A 20,617-nucleotide genomic window follows, 5' to 3' on the forward strand; every position below is an offset into this window, starting at 1 on the left:
AAGAAAGACCCCTGCGTGTGTGGCCTGCTCCTCAGACATATAGACTGAGGGGAAAAATAAAGACCCAATTATGCTCCATTTATAAGTGATAAGCAGTATGAAAAGGGTCTTCCCAGCTTCCACAGAAATGCTCTGCTCTGGTGGCAGCAAGGGACTGAGGAGTTGACACAGGGGCTCGGGGTGCACCCCAAATCACCGACACAACAACTATCAGGCTTGAAGGCTGTTAGCGATTATCCAATCCTTTGTCTCTGCACTGAGTCAATGGCCCTGAAAACCGGGAAATTGTATAGCATCTTTGTGATACAACATTGTGTGTGTGTGTGTGTGTGTGTGTGTGTGCGTGTGTGTGTCTACAGCTGCCATCATAGTTTGAAAGGAATCTGAACCCTCCAAATGTTAAGAACCGTTAGTCTAACTCATCTTAGAGATGAAGAGACAAAGAGGCTCCTTCAAGTTTCTGCCACCGCAGACCCAGGACACACGCAGCTCTCCTCTGCCTTCAGGTCCAGTGGGTGGTGCTGGCCTGTGGGGCAGGGAGGTCTGGTCTGAGGCCACGGGGGAGGGTGGATCCTGAGGCCTAGAGGGGTGGGAGGAGGCTTTGCCAGTAGGGTTACCAGATAAAACATAAGATGCCTAGTTAAATTTGAATTTCAGATAAATGAATACTCTTATAGTATAAGTATGTCCCAAATGTTACATGGGACATACTTATACTCAAAAATTATTTGTTGTTTATCTGGAATTCAAATTTAACCGGACATCCTGGTTTGGGGGTGGGGTGGGCAGTTGTTATTGTTCACTCAATCTGACAACAGCAGCCTAGCAGGTTTCAGCTAGGAAGCAAACAGTGAAGCACCTGCTGATGGATATTAATAACTCAGGGTTCGAGACTCAGACTACCTCTGACTTCAGTGAAGGCCACCGAGGTCCTGGCCTGCTGACGGGACCTGCTTGGTTCTCTGTGGCCTTGGATGCCCTGAGGAGTCCCCAGGCACAACAGATACTCTGTACGTGTGTGGCCTCTCAGAAGATGACATCTCACAGGTCTGTGAAGAGTAAAGATCAAATTTATTTAATACAACACCCCTCAGGGTCCCTGCAGCTGTGTCAATGAGGAGGACAAGGGAGGTGGTCTCGCTTGGGTGTGCTCACTAGTGCGACCCCACCACAGAATGGCCGCAGCCCCTCATCCACCCACTCAGGGCACCGTCAGAAACATTTGAAGACCTCGGGAGACCATTCCTTTAGCAAGGAATAAATAACAAAAAATTAGTAAGAAAAATAGGCATTTCATTTTTCTAGTAAAAAAAAATATTTGCTGGAGGCAACCATCTTCCTGTCCTTCGGCCTTCAGCATGGTAGAGGAAAAGAAAGAAAGGGAACAGAAAACCAGCTTAAGAACATCTGTGCTTTGTCCAACTTCACTTTCTGTTTGGTGCATTGCACAGAATGAACCTCATCTTCAAGCTGGCCTCTCAAAGGGGTTGCTCCCAAGCAGCTCTGTTTTCCCATCTGTGGCAGGTGAGGTGGTAGAGGGGACAGGGTGCAGCTGTCTGGTCCATGCTGTGTACTTCCAAGGAACAAGGACTGCCCAGAACCACAGACCCTTGAAGGACCAAAGGCAAAGAGAAAAACTAGCCCCCAAGTCAGGCCATTCGCTAGGAGAGATTGACTACAAAACAGAAACTGGTTTCTGTGTATGAGGGGACTTGGAAAAGTTCTTGATCTCTGTACAAGACAAAATATTCAAGTTTCAAAATATCTCAGTGGCCAGTTTACTCTGAACCTCCTGCTGCTTCTCTCCACTCCCGAGGATGCTCCGGCTTGGTGGGAGGCGGGCCGTGTGGGAAATTAACCAGCCCCTCTGTTAGCCCTTTATACCCAACATAAATGTAGTTAAGATGGATTTGAGAACTGGTGACTTGGCCTGAGGAATTGCCACGTGGTTCGGTGGGAGCAGGGTAGGTTCATAAATAAGTGCACAAAACTCTTGGAATACAGGAATCATCTGCTCTTCTCAGAATGTGGGTGTCCTCCCAGGGAGGAGCGTGTGCTCTCGGAGTCCTAAGTTCCATCAAGGGAGCCTTCCGTTCTCTGTAGTGACAAGAGACAAGACACACTATGGTCACACCCTTCAGGATTGAAGACTGGCCTGGTGGAAAGATATGAAACACTGCACAAAGCATGTCTCAAAGGAACTGCAAAGCAGTGCTGTCATCCGAGGACACGCCCCGCCCTGTGGGGCAGCTCCCGCCCACACTCGGTTTTCCCTTCTCTCCACACCTGCTCGGTAGGGCCTGCAGCCTCTACTCCCCCCACAGACACATTGCACATCAGGCTAGCAACCAACGTCATCAAGCACCCACTGTGAACCCAGCACTAGGTCCCATGGGTGCTACATGGGGAAGACTAGAAAAGAGGAAGACTAGGAAAGTTAAGGGACACCTGGTGTCTTGCTCCAGCTCTGCCTCTAACATGAGGTGAACCTTCTCTAGGTTTGTTTTTATATTTCAAAAATGAAAGACTGAACTCAAATGATCAAACCTAAATGTTTTTAAATTATATGATTCTGCCTTAAAAAGGAATGAAATTCTGATTCATGTCAACATGGATAAACCCTGAAAACATTATGCTAACTGAAATAAGCTAGACACAAAAGGAACAAGTGATTCCACTTAAATGGGGTACCCAGAAGAGCCAAGTTCATAGCGACAGGAAGTAGAATGGTGGCTGCCATTCTGGGTGGAAGGGGAAACAGGAAGTTAGGGCTTCATGGGTACAGAGTTTGCGTCTGGGATAATGAAAAGTTCTGTGGATGGATTTGGCAATTGTTGCACAATGATGAGAATGCATTAATGCCCCTGAATTGTACACTGAAAAGTTGTTAAGATGGTAAACTTCATGTTGTGTCCATTTTGCCACAATAAAAGTGAAAAAAAATTTTTTTCTTAAATTCCAGATGCCGCCCTGCAGTGTTCTCTAACTGCTCCACAGGGTATTTGTGTCCCCTACACACCCATCAGTGACTGGACCCCCGTCTGACCCAGGCACTATTCTTTCTGCTGAGGATGCAAGAACCTGCCCCCGAGAATTTTATATCCTATCAATTATTGACAAACAATGTTAGCATGAAGTTAGAAGGTGGAAGAGGTCCTAACAAACTGCAGAAGGAGTTGAGAGGTGGTGAGAGGACCCTAGCTGGGCAGCGAGGTGGGGTGGATTTTGATGAATGGATGGAGCAAGGGGGCAAGAGTGGAGCATGCTGGGAGATACTGGGCCCTGGGCAGCAGTGAGTCTGGAAGAGCAGGCAGCACCTGCCTGAGTGCCTGACTCTGGGCCCTCTGCGAGCACAGGGCCCCCTGCTGCAGGTGGATCTCAGGGGGAGGCAGGAGCAGAAGTTGTGGGGATTGGCCAACGTCTTGGGAATGCCATGGCCGGGCTGTCTGTCTCCCTGAGGGTTGGCTGAGATGGAGTCCCTGTTTTATTCTGGTCCTGCCAGGGCTGAGGAGCCTCTCGGAAGAGGATGTAGATCTGTGGGGCTCCAGCCGGAAGGCCAAGGCTCTGCCTCCTCCTTTGCCAGGAGAGACCCAGGCAAGCAGGCCAAGAGAGCTGTGTTGGCCCCCGGGGGCTGGAGGCTCGCCAGCCCTGGCAGCTACCCTCGCTCCACTTCCTCTGCTCAGCTGGGGGTGGTGGGGTGTGTGTGTGTGTGTGTGTGTGTGTGTGACCCTGGTGTCCAGCCTTCTGCAGGCCCCAGACCAAGTCCTTCCCCAGACACCTACGCTCCCCTCTCCAGGGGAAGTAAGTGCTCGGGGAGCTGCTGCAGGACCAGCTCCAGAGATGGGAAAGGCTGGGCCACAGTCATCCAGGCCTTAGGGATTTGGAAGTGAAGGTTAATGTGCTCACATCCAAGGCTGTGCTTGCCTGTGTGTAAATCAGAGGCCAGCTGTCAGGCACCAAGTACAGCCAAGAAATTGCCCCCCTTCTGGCCAGAACATGGTGTGGACACTCTCAAAGGTCATTTTGCTTCTAACGCTCCTGGGATCTCTACTTCCTGCTTCTAGAATGTCTCCCCCCCCCGCCCCCACCAGCACTTCCAGTGAACCAGATCTGTGCTAGGTGCTGGCTTAATCCTTGCAACAACTAAGTGAGAGGGTTCTATTTCCTCCAATTTACAAATGAGGAAACTAAGGCCCCGAGAGGTTAGGAAATCTGCCTGAAGTGACATGTCTCATAAATAGGTATCAGGGAAAAGTCAAGTTTTAACGTGGGTCTCTGCTTCCTGGCAAAGCTTGGCTTGGGTTGAATCCTGTGCTTTGGGTAAGCAACTGCTACCTTCCCCTCAGGTGACAGGGGCATTTCAGGGCCAAGTGAAGTAAATTCTCCATCCATGCCTTATGCTGCCAGAGTGTTTGATGAAAAGAACTTTAAAATAGATAATCAATTAGCTTTTATATGATAGTTTGCAATCTGCAAAGTACTCTGCACACATGTTTCTCACTTAACCCTTAAGATGGTCTTTACATAGGCAGACATTACTGTTTTTGTTGTTGCCATCACCATCTCCATTCTACAGATGGGGAAGCTTAGGCGTGGCTGGAGAGCTGGAACTCATGCCCCAGTCTCTTGATCCCAACTCCAGGGCTGTTCCCATTGCAGTCCAGCTGCCCGCTGGCTCCCGGGAGGGAAGGAGATGAGTTGTAACTAGAAATTGCCTTTTGTCAGTAAGAAGGCAAGTCCCTTCCAAGATCCTGAGACCCACGCAGGTCCAGATTCATCCCTTTAAGTACAGGGTGTTCTCTTTTCACGTTATCTGTCTGCCTGGGCCACAACACGATTTATAAACAAGGCAAAAATGGCAGAGGAAAAATGAAGTCAGAATGTGCCATTGAAGCAAGTCGAACAATACTAAATTAGTATTTGGCTAAGTGGCTACCTCATTGTTAAGATATTTCCTCCAATATGTTTTCAGAAGCAACGGCCATTAAACAACGGGGAATGATCGCCAGGTTTGATTTCAGGAAGGAAATCCCCTCCCATTTCCCTGCTGAGCAATTCAATTAATTTTCTCCTGACCCTCACCAGCTGATTATTAGGGAAACTATACCTGCTTCTTTTATAAACAAGACGCATTCCCTTAAAGATTCAAAATGCCTTTCCCAACGGCTGGGAATCCCTGTGCTCCCGCCAAAAGGCCTTATTATTTTGGGGCACAGGACCAGCCACGGGTGAACACTCAGGAGCATTCTGGAAGCAGACTCCTGGTCCCATGGGCCGGCTTCTGGGGAAAGGGGAAGTTCTGTCTGTCCTAGAGCTCAGAGCCTTTGTCCAGAGAGATCATTTGGATTGAAGAAAAAGTAAATAAGTCAGTCCTGCAGGTCCAGCAGACCTGCCTTGGGTGGACACAGCCACGATTATTGCAGCGGGAGAACATCTCTTTATCCGAGTCCCACAAGGCCCATGGGGCAAAGTTCTCACTTTCCACTCTCGCAATGCCATGATGGCTGGGACAGTGACATCACTTCTTGGAGGAAGTCTTGTGTTGTGGACTGGCTGGGGAGTCTGGAGACCTAGGGTTCTAGTCCTGGCTCTGCTATTAACACGCTGGGTGACCCTGGTCAAGCTGTCCAGCCAATTCAGGACTCGGTTTTCTCATCTATAAATTGGGCCCCTTTTCCTTCCAATGCAACAGTCTCTGATTTCAGGAGTCTGAGTGGCTTATGCTAGAAAAAGACATTCATTTCATTCCTCTTTTCCTTAAATTGATAGCCTTCCTCCATAAAAAGAATGTCAGCGGCTTCCTGTCTGTCAAAGGCATAATGAGTTCTCTGTTTTACAAGAATTCAGACTCAGGCAAAACAAAGGAAGCTGGGGGCCCATTGGAAGGGCTACAGGCAATCTTGCTGAAAGTTCTTCCCAGACCTTAAAGAAGCAGTTTGCGAGACAAATCCCTCATTTCTTAAGACGTTAGCTGCCCAGTTAGTTAACTCTTGTACTGCTGGGTAGCTCGTAAAAAGGTTGGGAGTAGGAAGATAGGGGAAAATGGGTCTTCGCAAAACTCGAACTTGGGCCTCTGCACTTCTTTTAAACATTCCCATCTGCCAAGTGGCAGCTTCCTAAACCCTCTATTTCCTACAGAATGAAACCTCATAATGAGGTGTTGGAGTCTTTCCCAAGCAAGCCCTAACTTACCTTTCCCCTATCACTTGTCACCGGCACCCCTGTCTGCTCCCATTCTGAGCTGCTAGAGACTGCTCCAAACCTCACGCCTCTGCCCCTGATGATCTTTCTACCTGGACGCTGCTGGAACCCGCTCACTCCTCATGGCCCATCCAAATGACCCCTCCTTGGTGAAGAGACCACTAACCAGGCAGAACAAAGCACCTCTGTTCTCTGTTTCCATGGCTTCTGGAGTAGCTGTTATCCCTTTGCTTTCTCAGCCAAGAAAACTCATCTGATTCCCTCACTGGATCAAAGGCCTTGCGTGTCCCCTGCAGCAGAGGGCCTGGTGTGTGAGGGTGACTGTTGGACGCTTCTCTTCTCCAAGTACACCCCCCGAATCTGCCTCACCTCCAAGGGCCTAGACTCAGAGGAAATGTGGACTTCGCTCATCTGGAGCTGAGAGCCCTAGATTCCCAACCCTGCGGGGGACTTCCAGGCTCTCCCTTCACAAGTGGGCTGAGTCATAATGATGGAAACAGTAGGAGAGAATTTCAAAATCACAGCTGGCCTAGAAAACCTGGCTAGCCTGATGACCAGGCTAGTCAGAGGAGCCCAGGCTCCTGGTCTAAAACAGACGAGGCTAGTCTAGGGGTGTCATTGCTGGGGCTGCAGAACCTCGGTGAGTCTGGAAATATTTCACTGTTCGATGGACTGTTTTTAAAAAAATAGTGCATATGAAATGTGTACTTACAGAATATCTGTTTTCCACGAAATCTGCAAAACAAAGGATAACATGGAGGTGAGCAACACAGAGCATGAGTTAGGCTCCCCCCACCCCCCCACACCCAACATCTCAGGAGCTGCACAAATAAAGAGGGAGGGAGGGGGCGCAGTGCAGGAGACGCCAGACCCTCAAGCTCACCGGGTGCCCAGGTTTATGGCTCCTTTGCCCACAGACAGCTTCCCCTGGGCCCTGTAGCTCCATGTGACAAGCATATAAAGTCCCGGGCAGCCAGTTTAACATTTTAAACAGTTGTTTAAGAATTAATAGCACCTGTTAGTTAGGGGAAAAAACTGAAAACTACAGAAAAGTAGAAAGCAGGTAACAATTATCTCTGGTTCCACTGTTGACTTAAATGTCAACATTTAAGTTGAGGTGCTTTCCAAGTTTTGGCTATTTTAAATAATGCTGCCAGCGTCCTCTTTGGGAATAAAGCAATTTCCATATTTCATACTAGTTTGTCTATTCCCAGGAGTGGGATCAAATGGAGCAGAAAGTACAAACAAGGCCAACGCCCTTGGCATATAAGGTTCAAGTGCTGTCTGAAGGGTAGGGCCCGGGGAGCCTCATCTCAGTCATCCGGAGACCACACAGTCTTCCTGCCAGGGTGCATGCCGGGACTGGCTGGACATTCTGAAAATGTCCAGAAGAGAACAGGAGACATTGCGTCGAAGGTGCGTGACCCCCGCCTGCATTAGTTAGGGATGATTTTCACGGCAAGAAGCAAGAGAGGGTTATGATTTGCCTCTTGGACAGGACCAGGCCCCACTAACAGCAGAGTTTCTGAATGGGGAGTGGCCTACATGTTGGGGCTGATTCCCCAAATAGCCCACTATGGACATGGTTCCGAAGACACAGAAGCCTGGGGAAGGGCCAAGAGGAGATGAGGGTTTGGGGGTTGGTTGCTATTCTTAAAGGTGGTGGAGAGTCATACCCTGTCCCCACTCCCAAATCCTCAGTCTTACTTGAGAGGCAATTCAAGGGGCCTTGGTGCCGCCCAAGCTCAAGCCCAGTCCCTTTGAATCCTGGGCTGTCTCAGGACCCAACTGTCACAACGGGAGTCACAATCTTCTGTTTCTTTCTCTAATTTAAAAATATCCTGTTTCCACCAGTCTACTTCCTCCTCAAACCCTGTCTTATCACAGCTCCATTGTGCGTCTCCTCTAGAGGGAACAGGGCCAGGAGTTCCTAAGGGGCCCCCTTCTGTCCTGGCTGGGTCAGAGGTAGGCGTCAAAGGCCAAATGGATGAATCAGCCCGACCAAGAAGTTGAGCCATTGTGTAAACTTCCACACATTGAGTAAGGCTGTGGGCAGCACCCCACCCCCAGCCCAAACCTGACCTGGGAGGACCCAAAGGATCCCATGCTTCCCGTTCCTCCAAAGCCCCAAGGGCTCTGGAATCAGACACAAGAGGGCAAGAGCCTCAGGCTGTGTTTCCTAAAGCAACAGGGACACAGAATACTAAAATTCAAGTACGCTATGATGCGGATGGAGCTCCAAGTTCTGCACACTTGTTCTGTTTCTTTTTGGTACCAGAATCTGGTGGGTAGTATCCATATTTTTTTTTAATAAATTTATTTATTTATTTATTGGCTGTATTGGTTCTTCCTTGCTGCGTGTGGGTTTTTCTCTAGTTGCAGCGAGCAGGGGCTACTCTTTGTTGCAGTGCGTGGGCTTCTCACCGCAGTGGCTTCTCTTGTTTCAGAGCACGGACTCTAGGTGCACAGGCTTCAGTAGTTGTGGCACCTGGGCTCAGTAGTTGTGGCTCACGGGCTTTGTTGCTCTGTGGCATGTGGGATCTTCCCGGACCAGGGCTCGAACCCGTGTCCCCTGCATTGGCAGGCAGATTCTTAACCACTGCGCCACCAAGGAAGCCCCCATATATTTTTTTAATGGAGCAAGTTTTACCGCCTTGCACTCTGAGGTAGGAGATGCCACCCTGGGGGCAGGCTGGCAGTGCCCACTAGGCTAGTTTGCTCTGGGTCTCGCAGGATGGGTGGGGACGGGTCCTCAAGTGCTCTTCTCTCCCTTCCAGAGGGGACATGGCATAGGGCCCCTCTGTTCTTTGGTCCCATCTCCATGACCAGCCACTCTTGGTATACTGGATTTCTGCTCCCTTAAGAAGTATCCCAGAAGTCTGAATTCCAGGCAAGGTGAAAGCAGAAGAAGGAGGCTGAGTGAGGGAGGTGGGCCCTGCCTGATCCAAAAGACATAGGTTAGTGTCTGGAGCAGGACTTGGCATCTCTCCCCAGAACCGCTAGTTGTCAGGTGGGATGTGCCCAGGATACCTCCAAGGTGGGCACAGGGCATCTAGGGAGGAAAACCAGCTCTCGTCTTGGAGGAATGACAGGAAACGAATTCCTCCAAACCAGAGTTCCTTAACACTGGCACTACTGACATTCTGGGCTGGATAGTTCTTTGTTATGGGGCTTGTCCTGTGCATTCTAAGATGTTTAGCAGCATCCCTGGCCTCCAACCATTAGATGCAGTAGCACCCCTCCTCCTGCCCCAAATTATGACAACCAAAAATGTCTCCAGACATTGCCAAATGTCTCTTGCATTGAGAACCTCTGCCCTAAACTGTGGAAATCTTATCCTAGACCTTAGTTCTTTCATAGGGAAGAACTTGACTGCATTGCTAATTAATTATAATAAACCGCTTTATTCTCCTGCCTTAAAAACTGGGGTAAATATATGTTAATAAGTTATGCTTTGGATGAACTGCAAACCATTTTATAAAGTACTTTCAGGATGAGCTGGGGCACTGTAAAGCCATCCATCGCTGAATCAGAGTGAAGATACACACTTCCCTGGCTAGCCGGGAATTCCAGTTCACACCAGGCTCCAGCAGGCTGAGGGAAGCTGAGGAGCGTTGCCACGGATAACTGTGAGCCGACTCATGGAGAGGCTCTCTACCCAGCTACGGTTTAGCTCTTTTAGCTCCTGTCACTAGGAGAGCACTAGAGCACAAGGGGGAGGAAAAGAATCAAACCTTTCCTTGAATTAGTTGGCACCAGGCAGAGGAGGAAGAGGTGGGGTGGGGGGCGCCTTTGACTCCAGGTCAGCTCACAGCCCAGAGCACCAAGCTATGAAAAAACCCTGCGAAGACGCCTCCCCCATCTCAACCAAGAGGGCTCAGCTGAGTAACAGACTATCCTGCGTGAAGTCCAAAACCACGTGGGTGGGAGTAAACGGGCTCTCGTTAAGGGCTGGGAGAGAGAGGTACCACACTGGCACCTGGATCACTTTCCTGCAGTGCTCACTTCCGGGGATCATCCACATGGCTGCTTCTGAGGAGCACGAAAACAGACGAGTTTTCCCGTTTCTGGTAAAAGCCGTATCGTTAACCATAACTACAGCTGCTACTGCTGACAAACCCTAACCTCAGGCAAATGAGGGAAAAGGAAACAAGAACTTTAAAAAACCCCAAGTGCTAAGCTTGCAGATCTAAATGATGAGGAAATTATCAGCATTTTCTCCATTCCCCTGAGAAAGCTGAAGCTCAGTGAGGGGCAGAATCTCTTTCTCCACCCGTTCTGGCAGTGTCCCTGGGGCTTGCTCTGTCTTCTCCTGAGGCTGACTTCAATTTGGTCTCTTTCTGATAAAAGTCTTCCAAGTTCTGAGCATCCCTCTCCTCCCTCCCTAACAGGCAGGGAACATGTAGCAAAGAATCATCGAATGGCTGGAAAGTGAAAAAGCTCAAAGATCGAGAGGTTTCCTCGCCTCAGACTGACTTAATTGCTGGGACAGGAAGATGTTAGCTCAGCAGTATGTCAACAAAATAGAATAGCAGCACAGGGAACTCTGCTCAATATTATGTAACAACCTAAATGGGAAAAGAATTTGAAAAATAATAGATACATGTATATGTAAAAAAAAAAAGGCAAAGTAACTCCAATGGGAAAATAAGCTTTAATATCAAAATTTTCTAGTATGCTACTGTATTAGTACTTATATTTTCCTAAAAATGAATATTTCAGGTGTTGGAATAGTTAAGAGTAGGAAACATAATGCCATTTGTGCTTGAGTCACTGTAACAACATATTAATAATGAATTTAAATTTTCCAACAGGAGCTTCCCTGGTGGCACAATGGTTGAGAGTCCACCTGCTGATGCAGGGGACACAGGTTCGTGCCCCGGTCCGGGAAGATCCCACATGCCGCGGAGCGGCTGGGCCCGTGAGTCATGGCTGCTGAGCCTGTGCGTCCAGAGCCTGTGCTCCGCAACGGGAAAGGCCAAAACAGTGAGAGGAAAAAAAAAAAGAATCCGCCTGCCAATGCAGGAGACACGGGTTCGATCCCTGGCCCGGGAAGATCCCACATGCTGCAGAGCAACTAAGCCCGTGAGCCACATCTACTGAGCCTGCATGCCACAACTGCTGAGCCCACGTGCCACAAATACTGAAGCCTACACGCCTAGAGCCCATGCTCTGCAACCAGAGAAGCCACCGCAGTGAGAAGCCCGCATACCGTAATGAAGACCAGCCCCCACTCGCCGCAACTAGAGAAAGCCCGGGAGCAGCAATGAAGACCCAACACAGCAAAAAAAAAAAAAAAAAAAAAAAATTTATAAAAAATAAAAAAAAAAAGAATCTGCCTGCCAACGCAGGGGACACAGGTTCGAGCCCTGGTCCGGGAAGATCCCACATGCCACGGAGAAACTAAAACCGTGCACCACAACTGCTGAGCCTGTGCTCTAGAGCCCGCAAGCCACAACTACTGAAGCCCGCGCACCTAGAGCCCGTGCTCCGCAACGAGAGAAGCCACCGCAATGAAAAGCCCGCATGCCGCAACGAGGAGTGGCCCCCCTTTGCCCCAACTAGAGAAAGCCCGCGTGCAGCCAAAAATAAATTAAATAAATTTATAGAAAAAAATTTTTTTCCAATAAATTTTCAACTATGAAAAAATACAGAAGAGCAGATGTGTGTGACTGTGGTCAAGACCCAGTGGGAGGTAATGAGTTGGAAGAGATGCCTCCCTCCCTCCTCATTTTATAGAACCCACCTGTCCACAACAGCCCTTATCCACTCAAGGGCCACGTACGTTCCTGAGGAACACTGACACGTCCACCCCGCAGCAGCTCCACTGAGGCCAAGGGAATTTTAGTGGGGACTTGTGAGGAAACTGACGTCTGATGGGATAGCAGTGGGGGTGGGGCCAAGTCTTATAACCTGATGAGGGCGGAGCCAAGACCAACCCCCAGGTCTCCTATTAAGGGTGTTTTCCATGAGGTTTGCAGTACAGAGAACCACCCAGGCTGGCCTCTGGCTGACACAATGCAGCAGAAACACGGTAAAATGGCCCCTGAGATCCAGGACTTAACTCAGATTTGAAGGGCAAATGTGGAGTCAAAGGTGGGCAGAGGATTAGGATTGGCGCCAAGGGACCTGGGGAGTGACTCTTAGAAGGGACTGAGTCCCCACCCACCACAGACATGTTCCAGAGCCTGGGTCTGGAGCGACCAAGGCATAGACAAATGACCATCCCTTCCAAACGCCAGGACGCTGAGGCTCTGAATGTTACGATTGGAAAGCAACTTAAGATCATTCATTCAACCACCTGATCTGACAGATTAAAACAGCTGAAGGTAGTCAAGTTCACAGGGACACAAAGTAGAACGGTCGTCGTTGCCAGGGGCTGGGTCTGGGGAATTATCATTTAATGGGTAAGGAGTATCAGTTTGGAAAGACGAAAAAGTTCTGGAGATGGATGGTGGTGATGACCATACAACGATGTGATTGTACTTAGTGTTACTGAAATGTACATGTAAAAATGGTTAAAATGGCAAGTGTTATGTGTTGGGCTGGCCAAGAAGGTCGTTTGGGTTTTTCCATGTTATGAAAACCCGAATGAACTTTTTGGCCAACCCAATACATTTTACCACAGGTTTAAAAAAAAAAAATGCTGAGCTCAGAGCCTAAAGCCAAGATTGCAAAGACCTGGTGCCTCCCATGGCCTACCAGATCCCCTGACACCCTCTCCAGCCCCGCCTGGGGTTGCTCCTTGGAGGCAGGCCTGCTTGTTGCCCTTTTGCTTATCTAGAGGAGCAGTTTTCCTTTGCATCACTCAGGGGAAAAAGGGGGTCTAAGAGCCAGAACTACGCCCTGTGAGCCATTTCCCAAAATAGCCAGCCCTGAAGTGCTGCTCGTTGGAAGATGATGGGGAACTGAGAAACTGGGGAAGTTTCTCAGTTGCGGAAGAACAAAAACCTAAGAAGGAAAAGTCAGATAAGACTCAGCTCTGCGCTCAGCCTGCTCCCAGACCAGCCCAGAGACCCTCACGGGGCCTTTTTTTTTATTGTGGGTCACACCCTCCCCTCAACACACACACAGACACACACAGACACACACAGACACACACACAGACACACACACAGACACACACACATACAGTGTTTCTGGGTTATCTCTGCCGGCCAATCTAGAGCAATTCCTCCAGGATTGCTGGGGAGTAAGAAAGACTCTACCGCTTCAAACGAGAAGCACAGCAGAACTCAGAGTGGTACAGTCAGAAGGGAACTCAGAGCATCTAGAAAATGGTTCTAAAAGTGTGTCCCCAGACCAGTAGCAGCAGCATGTGGGAATCTGTTAGAAACGCAAATTCTCAGCTCACTTAGACCTACTGAATCAGAGGTGGTGCCAGTCTACCTGTATTGTAACCAACCTGGAGAACCCCTGATCCAGATACGAGCCCATGCCCCTCATTCCACAGAGAAGGTGACAGAGGTCCCGAGAGGCTCCATGACTCACCCAGGCTCACCCAGACCATACCAGGCTGTTACTCTTAATTTCTAAAGTAGACAGAGTTGCATCCTCTAATTAGGCTGATGAAAGTGGAAACCAGTTGATCTGGCAACACAGAGGAAACATGAGGGTGGTGAAGTGCACCACTCTGCAGCCAGGCTCCCCACACTCCGTCCCTGCTCTGCCACCACTGGCCTTGGGACCAGGACAAGCTACTTCACCTCTGCCCATTTCCCCATCTGTAGAGCAGGAATAATAATAGAGCCTCCATCAACCCTATGATGGTTTTGAGTGGCTGACAGAGGAAAAAAAAAGAAAAGGGAAGAGGAATCAACGAAGGCCTGCAGCCTCCTCCCCTTGGGCAGCAGCTCAGTGGGAAACGCTCAAAAAGAGGAACTCCCTTGGCTTCCAGGACGCTGGCTTTTGCAGCAGCGATGTGGTTTTGGCTATAAGACCCAGGGCTCCCTCTACCTACCTGGCAGGAGCTGGCTGCCAGATGAAAGACCAGATTATAGAGAGACCCAAGCCCCAACTGACACCTAATGGCCCAGATAGCACAGTGGGAATGCCCTGGCCTGGGAGTCCAGAGCTGGCTCTAGTCTTGCCCTGGGCCAGGCACTAGGGCTCAAGTTCCTCATGCATTTTTCAGCTAAAATGGATTGAATGCTCACTGTGTGGTAGGGGTGATACACTGACTGCATGCTTGGAGTAAACGGCGCCGTCTCATCCCCTTTTCTCATTTAATCGCATCTCCATTTAACAGTTGAAGAAACTGAGCCATCACAGAGAGGTCAGGCCTCTTGGTCAAAGTCACACAGTTGTTAAGTGGCAGCACCAGGACAGGGGCTCAGATATCCCCCAGCAAAACAGGGCTCTTTACCACCTCAAATCCCTACCGGGTTGGGTTCTATGGTGCCCGTGGTCTGTTCCAGCCTGAGGCCAGCCGGAGCAGTCAGGTTCCAACAGCCGGGGACTGGGGACTCAGGCATCTAGAACCAGCCTGGGGACACTGAGAGAACCCACTTGAACAGCTACCCTGAAGCAGAGTAGAAAACCAGAATATGCCACCCCCAAACATGCCACTTTGGCATAAGGGTTATTTTGAGCTAGAGGCAAATGAGAATCAACGGATGCAGAAGGAAGGCTTCCGGGAGCTTCCCTCACCCCACTCCACCGAGTGACTCTCACTGCTTTTTTCTTGTTCATCTGTCTTTTTTCAGGCTAATTTGCAGGGTCCCTAAACAAGCCCTTTGGAATCCACACTGGGCATGGCCTTCACCAACTGTATGGGGCCTCCAGGGGTGGCCTCAGGTGGCCACAGCCCGCCCCCCGCCCCTCCCCGGCCTCCTGTAGCCGGGGTTCCCTGTGGCCTCCACACTTCACCAGCTTCCCTTCCCCCAAACCAAAGGCAGCTCAATGATCAGGAGCACGGAATCCAGCTCTGGGGTGGGCCAGTTCTGGTGTACTAACCCTAACCGTGGGGAACTGTTTGAAGCCCTCTATGCTTCAGGATCCTCATCTGAAAAATGGGATTTACTGTGGAGGATTGAAAGAGATAATGTAATATAGACCACTTAGCACAAACAGCAAGTGCTTAATAAACGTGAGTTTTTGCATAACCAAAGCGACTGAAAGCGAACCATCTCAGGGACCACCACGAGGAAAGCAAAGGGGGCATTTTTACACAATTACCCATCAGGACCAACCTTGAACCTGATCTGAGCTTCAGCTTTCTGTTACACTGGAAGAACAGAGGAAGCCTGTTTCTAAATTTGCGTTTTGCTAGCTCTGAATAGACTGAGAATGCAAAATGAGATACTGAAGCCAAGAATTCCCCAGGAAATGGTTTTCAAATTATCATTCAGTCAAGTTCTCCATGGGGCTGAGTTTCTGCTCTACCCATGAAAATACCACTTTTAAAAAGATTAATTAAGGGGTGATTCCTGGTTCAGATAACAAGTAGGCTCTTCAGGTAAGACAGTGCTTCTCTAATATTGGCAGCATCAGAAATACGTGGGACCAGGACTTCCCTGGTGGCTCAGTGGATAAGACTCCATGCTCCCAATGCAGGGGGCCCGGGTTCGATCCCCGGTCAGGGAACGAGATCCCACATGCGTGCCGCAACTAAGAGTTCGGATGCCACAACTAAGGAGCCTGCGTGCTGCAACTAAGGAGCCCACAGGCCACAACTAAGACCTGGCACAACCAAAATAAATAAATAAATATTAAAGAAAAAAAAAGAAATATGTGGGACCTTGTTGGGAGTTCAGATTCTGGAGATTCTGACCCTGTGAGTCTGGTTTGGGCCTGAGATCGTTGCTACCTGTCTGTGGACCATCCTTGGGGTAGCCAGGCTTTATCAAAGTTTTCCAGCCTGTTTTAATAATTCCCTTTCAAAGAATCCACTTAAGTAGAGGTTTGTTGTACAAAGCAAGATATCTGCATAGTGACTATTTTCCCCTGGAATGTTTATGCCCTTTGGGTTGTGACTTATTTTCAGAATTTAAAAGTAGTCTTTGTGTGAAAACAGACTCAGAGGGCTTCCCTGGTGGCGCAGTGGTTGAGAGTCCGCCTGCCGATGCAGGGGACGCGGGTTCGTGCCCCGGTCCAGGAGGATCCCACATGCCGCGGAGCGGCTGGGCCCGTGAGCCATGGCCGCTGAGCCTGCGCGTCCGGAGCCTGTGCTCCGCAACGGGAGAGGCCACAACAGTGAGAGGCCCACGTACCGCAAAAAAAAAACACAACAGACTCAGATACAGGGAACAAACTGTTGGTGCCAGAAGGGAGGAGGATGGGGGATGGGTGAAATAGGTGTAGGGAATTAGGAGGTAACAAACCTACAGTTATATAAAAAGATAAGTCATGGGGATATAATATATCACATAAGGTATATGGCTAATAATATTGTAATAACTCTGTATGGGGACAGATGGTTACTAGACTTATCGTGGTGATCATTTCACAATGTACGCAAACGCCAAACCACTAGGTAGAACACTTGAAGCTTACATAATATTGTACATCGACTTGATTTCAATAAAAAAAAAGATAAAAAAATAAAAGTGGTCTTTGTGGATTTCATTTCATGAGAATAGAATAGAATAATTACACAAAAAATGAGATTGCTGGGAGCATCCCCAGTTCCGTGTCGGTTCAGTCCCAGGGAATCTCTCCATGAGGAAGCAGTGGAAATGGGAAATGAAGTGGGGTCCGGGCTGAAATCAAAGTCAGCGGAAGTAGATCCATACACCCTTCCCCAAAGTCGGCGTGCTCCCAGAAAGGCTGAAGCTACTGAACGTCTTCAAAGCAAAGCACCGACTTTGCCTAAGACCTTCGGGAGCCCCAGTGCACCAGGGCCCGGGTGAGGAGCAGGTGGGGCCCCTGGCTGGCACCTGAGAACAGGCAGGGCCACGCTGCTTCTCTTGGGGTCAGGAGTGCCCGGGAGGCTGCTGGGCATCTCATGAGCACACAGGGGTGCCAGGACACGCTTTGGTCCACCTGGCTGTTAGTTGGGTGTGAAGGTATAAGGTTCTGTTTGCCTGGCATGCAGCCAGCACTCAGTAAGTGTTCATCGACTAAATAAATAGTACACGTCACCTGTGGCCACATTTTAAGGGTGGTGGGGAAGAGAGGGTTAACAACTCTGGCACCGTTTCTGGCTGCCTTGGCTCCTTCTTTCCCCTGCCCACTCCCAGGACCCCATGGATGAGTTTGCGGGAAGCGCCCTCCCCCCAACCCCCGGCTGGGGGAGCTAAGGGGCCCTCACTCACCGGGGTCAGCTTTCCGGATTTCACTGTACACTGTCTCCGTGCCCTTTGTTCCCAGACCTGGAAAGGGACCAAGCACAGGTCAACAACTGCCTCTGGGCACCAGGTCAGCTCACTGCTGAAGCAGGAAAATGTCGGAGGCTCCCAGGCAAGGCTGTACCCCACTACCCACCCCACGAGTGCCCATCTCCAGGAGCCCCTGGAATCCCTGTCACTACTGAGCCCGGGCCATTTCCCGGCTTTAGAAGATCATGGTCCCTCCAGCATCACTCTCAGCCTAGAAGTATGAGGCCAACAGGCCACTGTGGGACCCCTGGACCTAGGGGGCGCAGGTAGAGGTACCCCCAGCACAGACCTGTAGCCTCCAGCTCGGTGGCCCCATCCCTCTTCCTCTGCCACTGTGTCCCTCTGTCCAGCTGCTCTGCCAGCCCCTCTCAGGAGGCTGGGTTAGGGTCTCCCAATTACCCAAGGTCAGGGTTAGAGCCTGGGTATCATCTGTGACTCTAAGGATAAGCTGGGGCCCAGTTACAACTCTAGACAACTGGGCTGGTTGATTTCAAATGTCAGCAAGCCGGGCCTCACTGCAGATCGATTGAATTGGTCCAGGGTGGGCCCTGGTGTTGGTGTTTTTAAGAGCTTCCCAGGGGATTTTAATATGCAGACAGGGTTCAGATCCTCTGGTCTGGACCCTTTCTGAACAACAGACAAGATGACCCACTTAGGGTGTGGATTACACCCAGAGGAGCCTCAGTGGTTTGAGAGACAAAGAGCCCCTGTACAGCCATCTGTTTAAGCTGACGTACACACACAGGTTATGTACACACACACGTACACACGCTCATGGTGCATCTACATGCACTTACACACACAGACCCTCAGGGGATGCAGCCCGCCACTTCCCTCTCACCTGCACAAAGGACCAGGAAGCCTTATTGTAGAAAGCTGCCTGATGCCGTGTGGCCAGCATTCTCTCTCTATAAATCGGGAAACGGAACCCCAGACTGGGTGATGCTTCCTGCCGCCACGGTCAGTGCCACGTGGATGTCGTTTTCCTCAGTGGCAGATGGCCAGGGCACGTACACGGATTCTAACTACACCAAGATACCCTCGACTCACCAGGCTCCCCTCTCTCATGCCCTGGTCCTGCACACACTCCTTCGCTGTCTGCACGGCCCTTTTGCTTTGCCCCGTTCCTCCTCATCCTCCAAGCCCCAGGACAAGCTTTGCTCCTGCACTTGGGTGCACATACCCTCACACACCTACACACTCCCTGACACACTCCCCCCTGCCCTGTGCCCTGGGCAGTTACGTGGGCGCCCACGGCACACTGACACGACTCGCCCCCACAAGCATCTCCCCTGGCGGGCCCCACGCCCTCTAGGGCAGCGCCCGGGTCTTGTGCTCCTCCCGATCCCAGACTTTGCACAGCTGCCTGGGGCGCCTGTAAAGGTTGATGGGACAGTGAAGACAACAGTCAACGTCCCTGCGGGTGTCTCTGTCTCAGACTCCAACCTTCAGGAGGCTCTTGGCATGATCAGCCTGATCCCTGAAGTTTTAGGTCTTAGGATTAAAATCACGGTCATTCGTCACACACTACGTGGTCGTGGTTCTTATGTCATGATCTAAATGGCAGGAGAAAGCTTGGGTGGCAGTTCAGATAGACAGCTGTACTTGGGGCACTTGGGGTGCCAGGACCTTGCAGAAGGCATCGTAGCGACTCCCCCCAGGGCACCGAATAGCAGTTGGTACTCAGCAGAGTGGCTGAGATACCAGGCACCCCCTGCTGGGACACCTGCCTTTCTCTAAGAGCACAGCACAGATGTCCTCACCACTCTCCACTCTCCACGGCAGCAGATCTGAAGGTGCAGAGGGAAGCTCCAGCAACTCCCCTATCTACTGGGGGTTCTACCGCATCACTAAGGGACTCTTTGCTCAATGTCAGGCATGGGCAAGTCACTCGTTCAACATGGTCCTAACACCTATTGTGTGCTGGGCACTGTGGAAGAGGAAAAGGTGACCGGGGACCTGGTTCTAGCTTTCGGAAGCTCCGGGCCGGCCGTGGGGCGGACGGTATGCAAACAATGCTGTGACAAACGCTCTAGGACACTGCATACCAGGAGCACTGGGGGCCCTGCCAGCTCATCCTCCTTCACAGCGGGAGCTGGGGGCGTTGGGAGGGAATGGAGGGGAGGGAATGGAGGGGAGGGACTGCGCGGCCAAGCCTGGGGCCCTGGACACCCTTGGGAACTCCACCGCCCCCAGGCACATAAGGGGTGGCGGGTAGACCTCTGGTCACCTTGGGGACGCTCTGACACCCTCTGGACCCAAGGAGCTGCACTCAACTCCCTTTCACCTCATAACTCTGTGTATCAGCCAGGGCAGCAGGATGGTTTCACTTCTTGGTTGAGTTGCCAGATTTGCAGCTGGCCCAGCAGTTTCCCCCACTGCCCTCCTGGCTCCGCCCGGCCAGGGGGACGGGGTGTGCAGCTCACTGAGAGTGCCCCTCCTCCCGCTGCTCCGAGGCAGCAGCTGCCTGCTAACGACTAAACCAGGCCAGCAGGCTGTTTGTCTCTGCTGCCAGGGATGTTTCCGGATGGGCTTTGTTTTGGCTTCTGTTTTTCTCTGTTAACAGAGAAAGAGATGGCTTCAACGTCATGGGGTTTTCCCAGCAATTAGTCTCAGAGCAAACATGCAGCAGACCAGGATTTAACGAGTTCCTTCCCACCCCTCCTCCACCTCCAAGTGACCACTTGGTCAGCTGCCAGCCACGGTTAGAGCTGGACATGGTCCCCACTCCTTCCTCCATCCCATCTGTAGAGGAGGGAGGCCTTGAGGACAGGGAACTGGGTTGGCCAAGACCAGGTCAAGTGGACTCACCACTGGCCTTGAACCCACAAAGTCTGGCCCTCACCTAGTAATGCCCCACTCCCCACCCATGAGAAAACAGGGGGACGGCATCCTGGGCCAGGCCGCTCTCCCCCACTGTCCCTCAGCTGCCAAGGAGGCTGGGTCCAGAAAACAACCTGAATCCCCTAGAAACTCTCCATTTCCATCCGGGTGACTTTCAGTCCAGCTCTGCCGTGGCCCCTGCAGCCCACTCAGCACCTTTGTGCAGACTGGGGAAAGGTGACCCGGCTGGTTACAACCCTGCAGGTACAGAGCTT

At 50.8% G+C, this 20,617-nt stretch overlaps 1 protein-coding gene across 2 annotated transcripts in view; it reads right to left on the reverse strand.

The window, feature by feature from the left end:
* Positions 1 to 1,050: 1,050 nt before the first annotated feature.
* PECAM1 (platelet and endothelial cell adhesion molecule 1) overlaps positions 1,051 to 20,617 on the reverse strand; it is a 55,002-nt gene continuing 35,435 nt past the window's right edge. The window contains exons 14-16 of one of the 2 annotated variants that reach the window (XM_060134363.1): positions 17,457 to 17,513; positions 6,914 to 6,936; positions 1,051 to 2,097 (exon numbers count right to left, since the gene is read on the reverse strand). In XM_060134363.1, the coding sequence (XP_059990346.1) occupies positions 2,068 to 2,097; positions 6,914 to 6,936; positions 17,457 to 17,513 (110 nt within the window). In that variant the 3' untranslated portion in view covers positions 1,051 to 2,067. Of the gene's footprint in view, positions 2,098 to 6,913; positions 6,937 to 16,435; positions 16,902 to 17,456; positions 17,514 to 20,617 lie in introns of those variants that run through there. The other variant, XM_060134364.1, reaches the window with a different exon arrangement.

This window comes from Lagenorhynchus albirostris, chromosome 20 (genome assembly GCF_949774975.1).
Source record: "Lagenorhynchus albirostris chromosome 20, mLagAlb1.1, whole genome shotgun sequence".
Classification (NCBI taxonomy): domain Eukaryota; kingdom Metazoa; phylum Chordata; class Mammalia; order Artiodactyla; family Delphinidae; genus Lagenorhynchus; species Lagenorhynchus albirostris.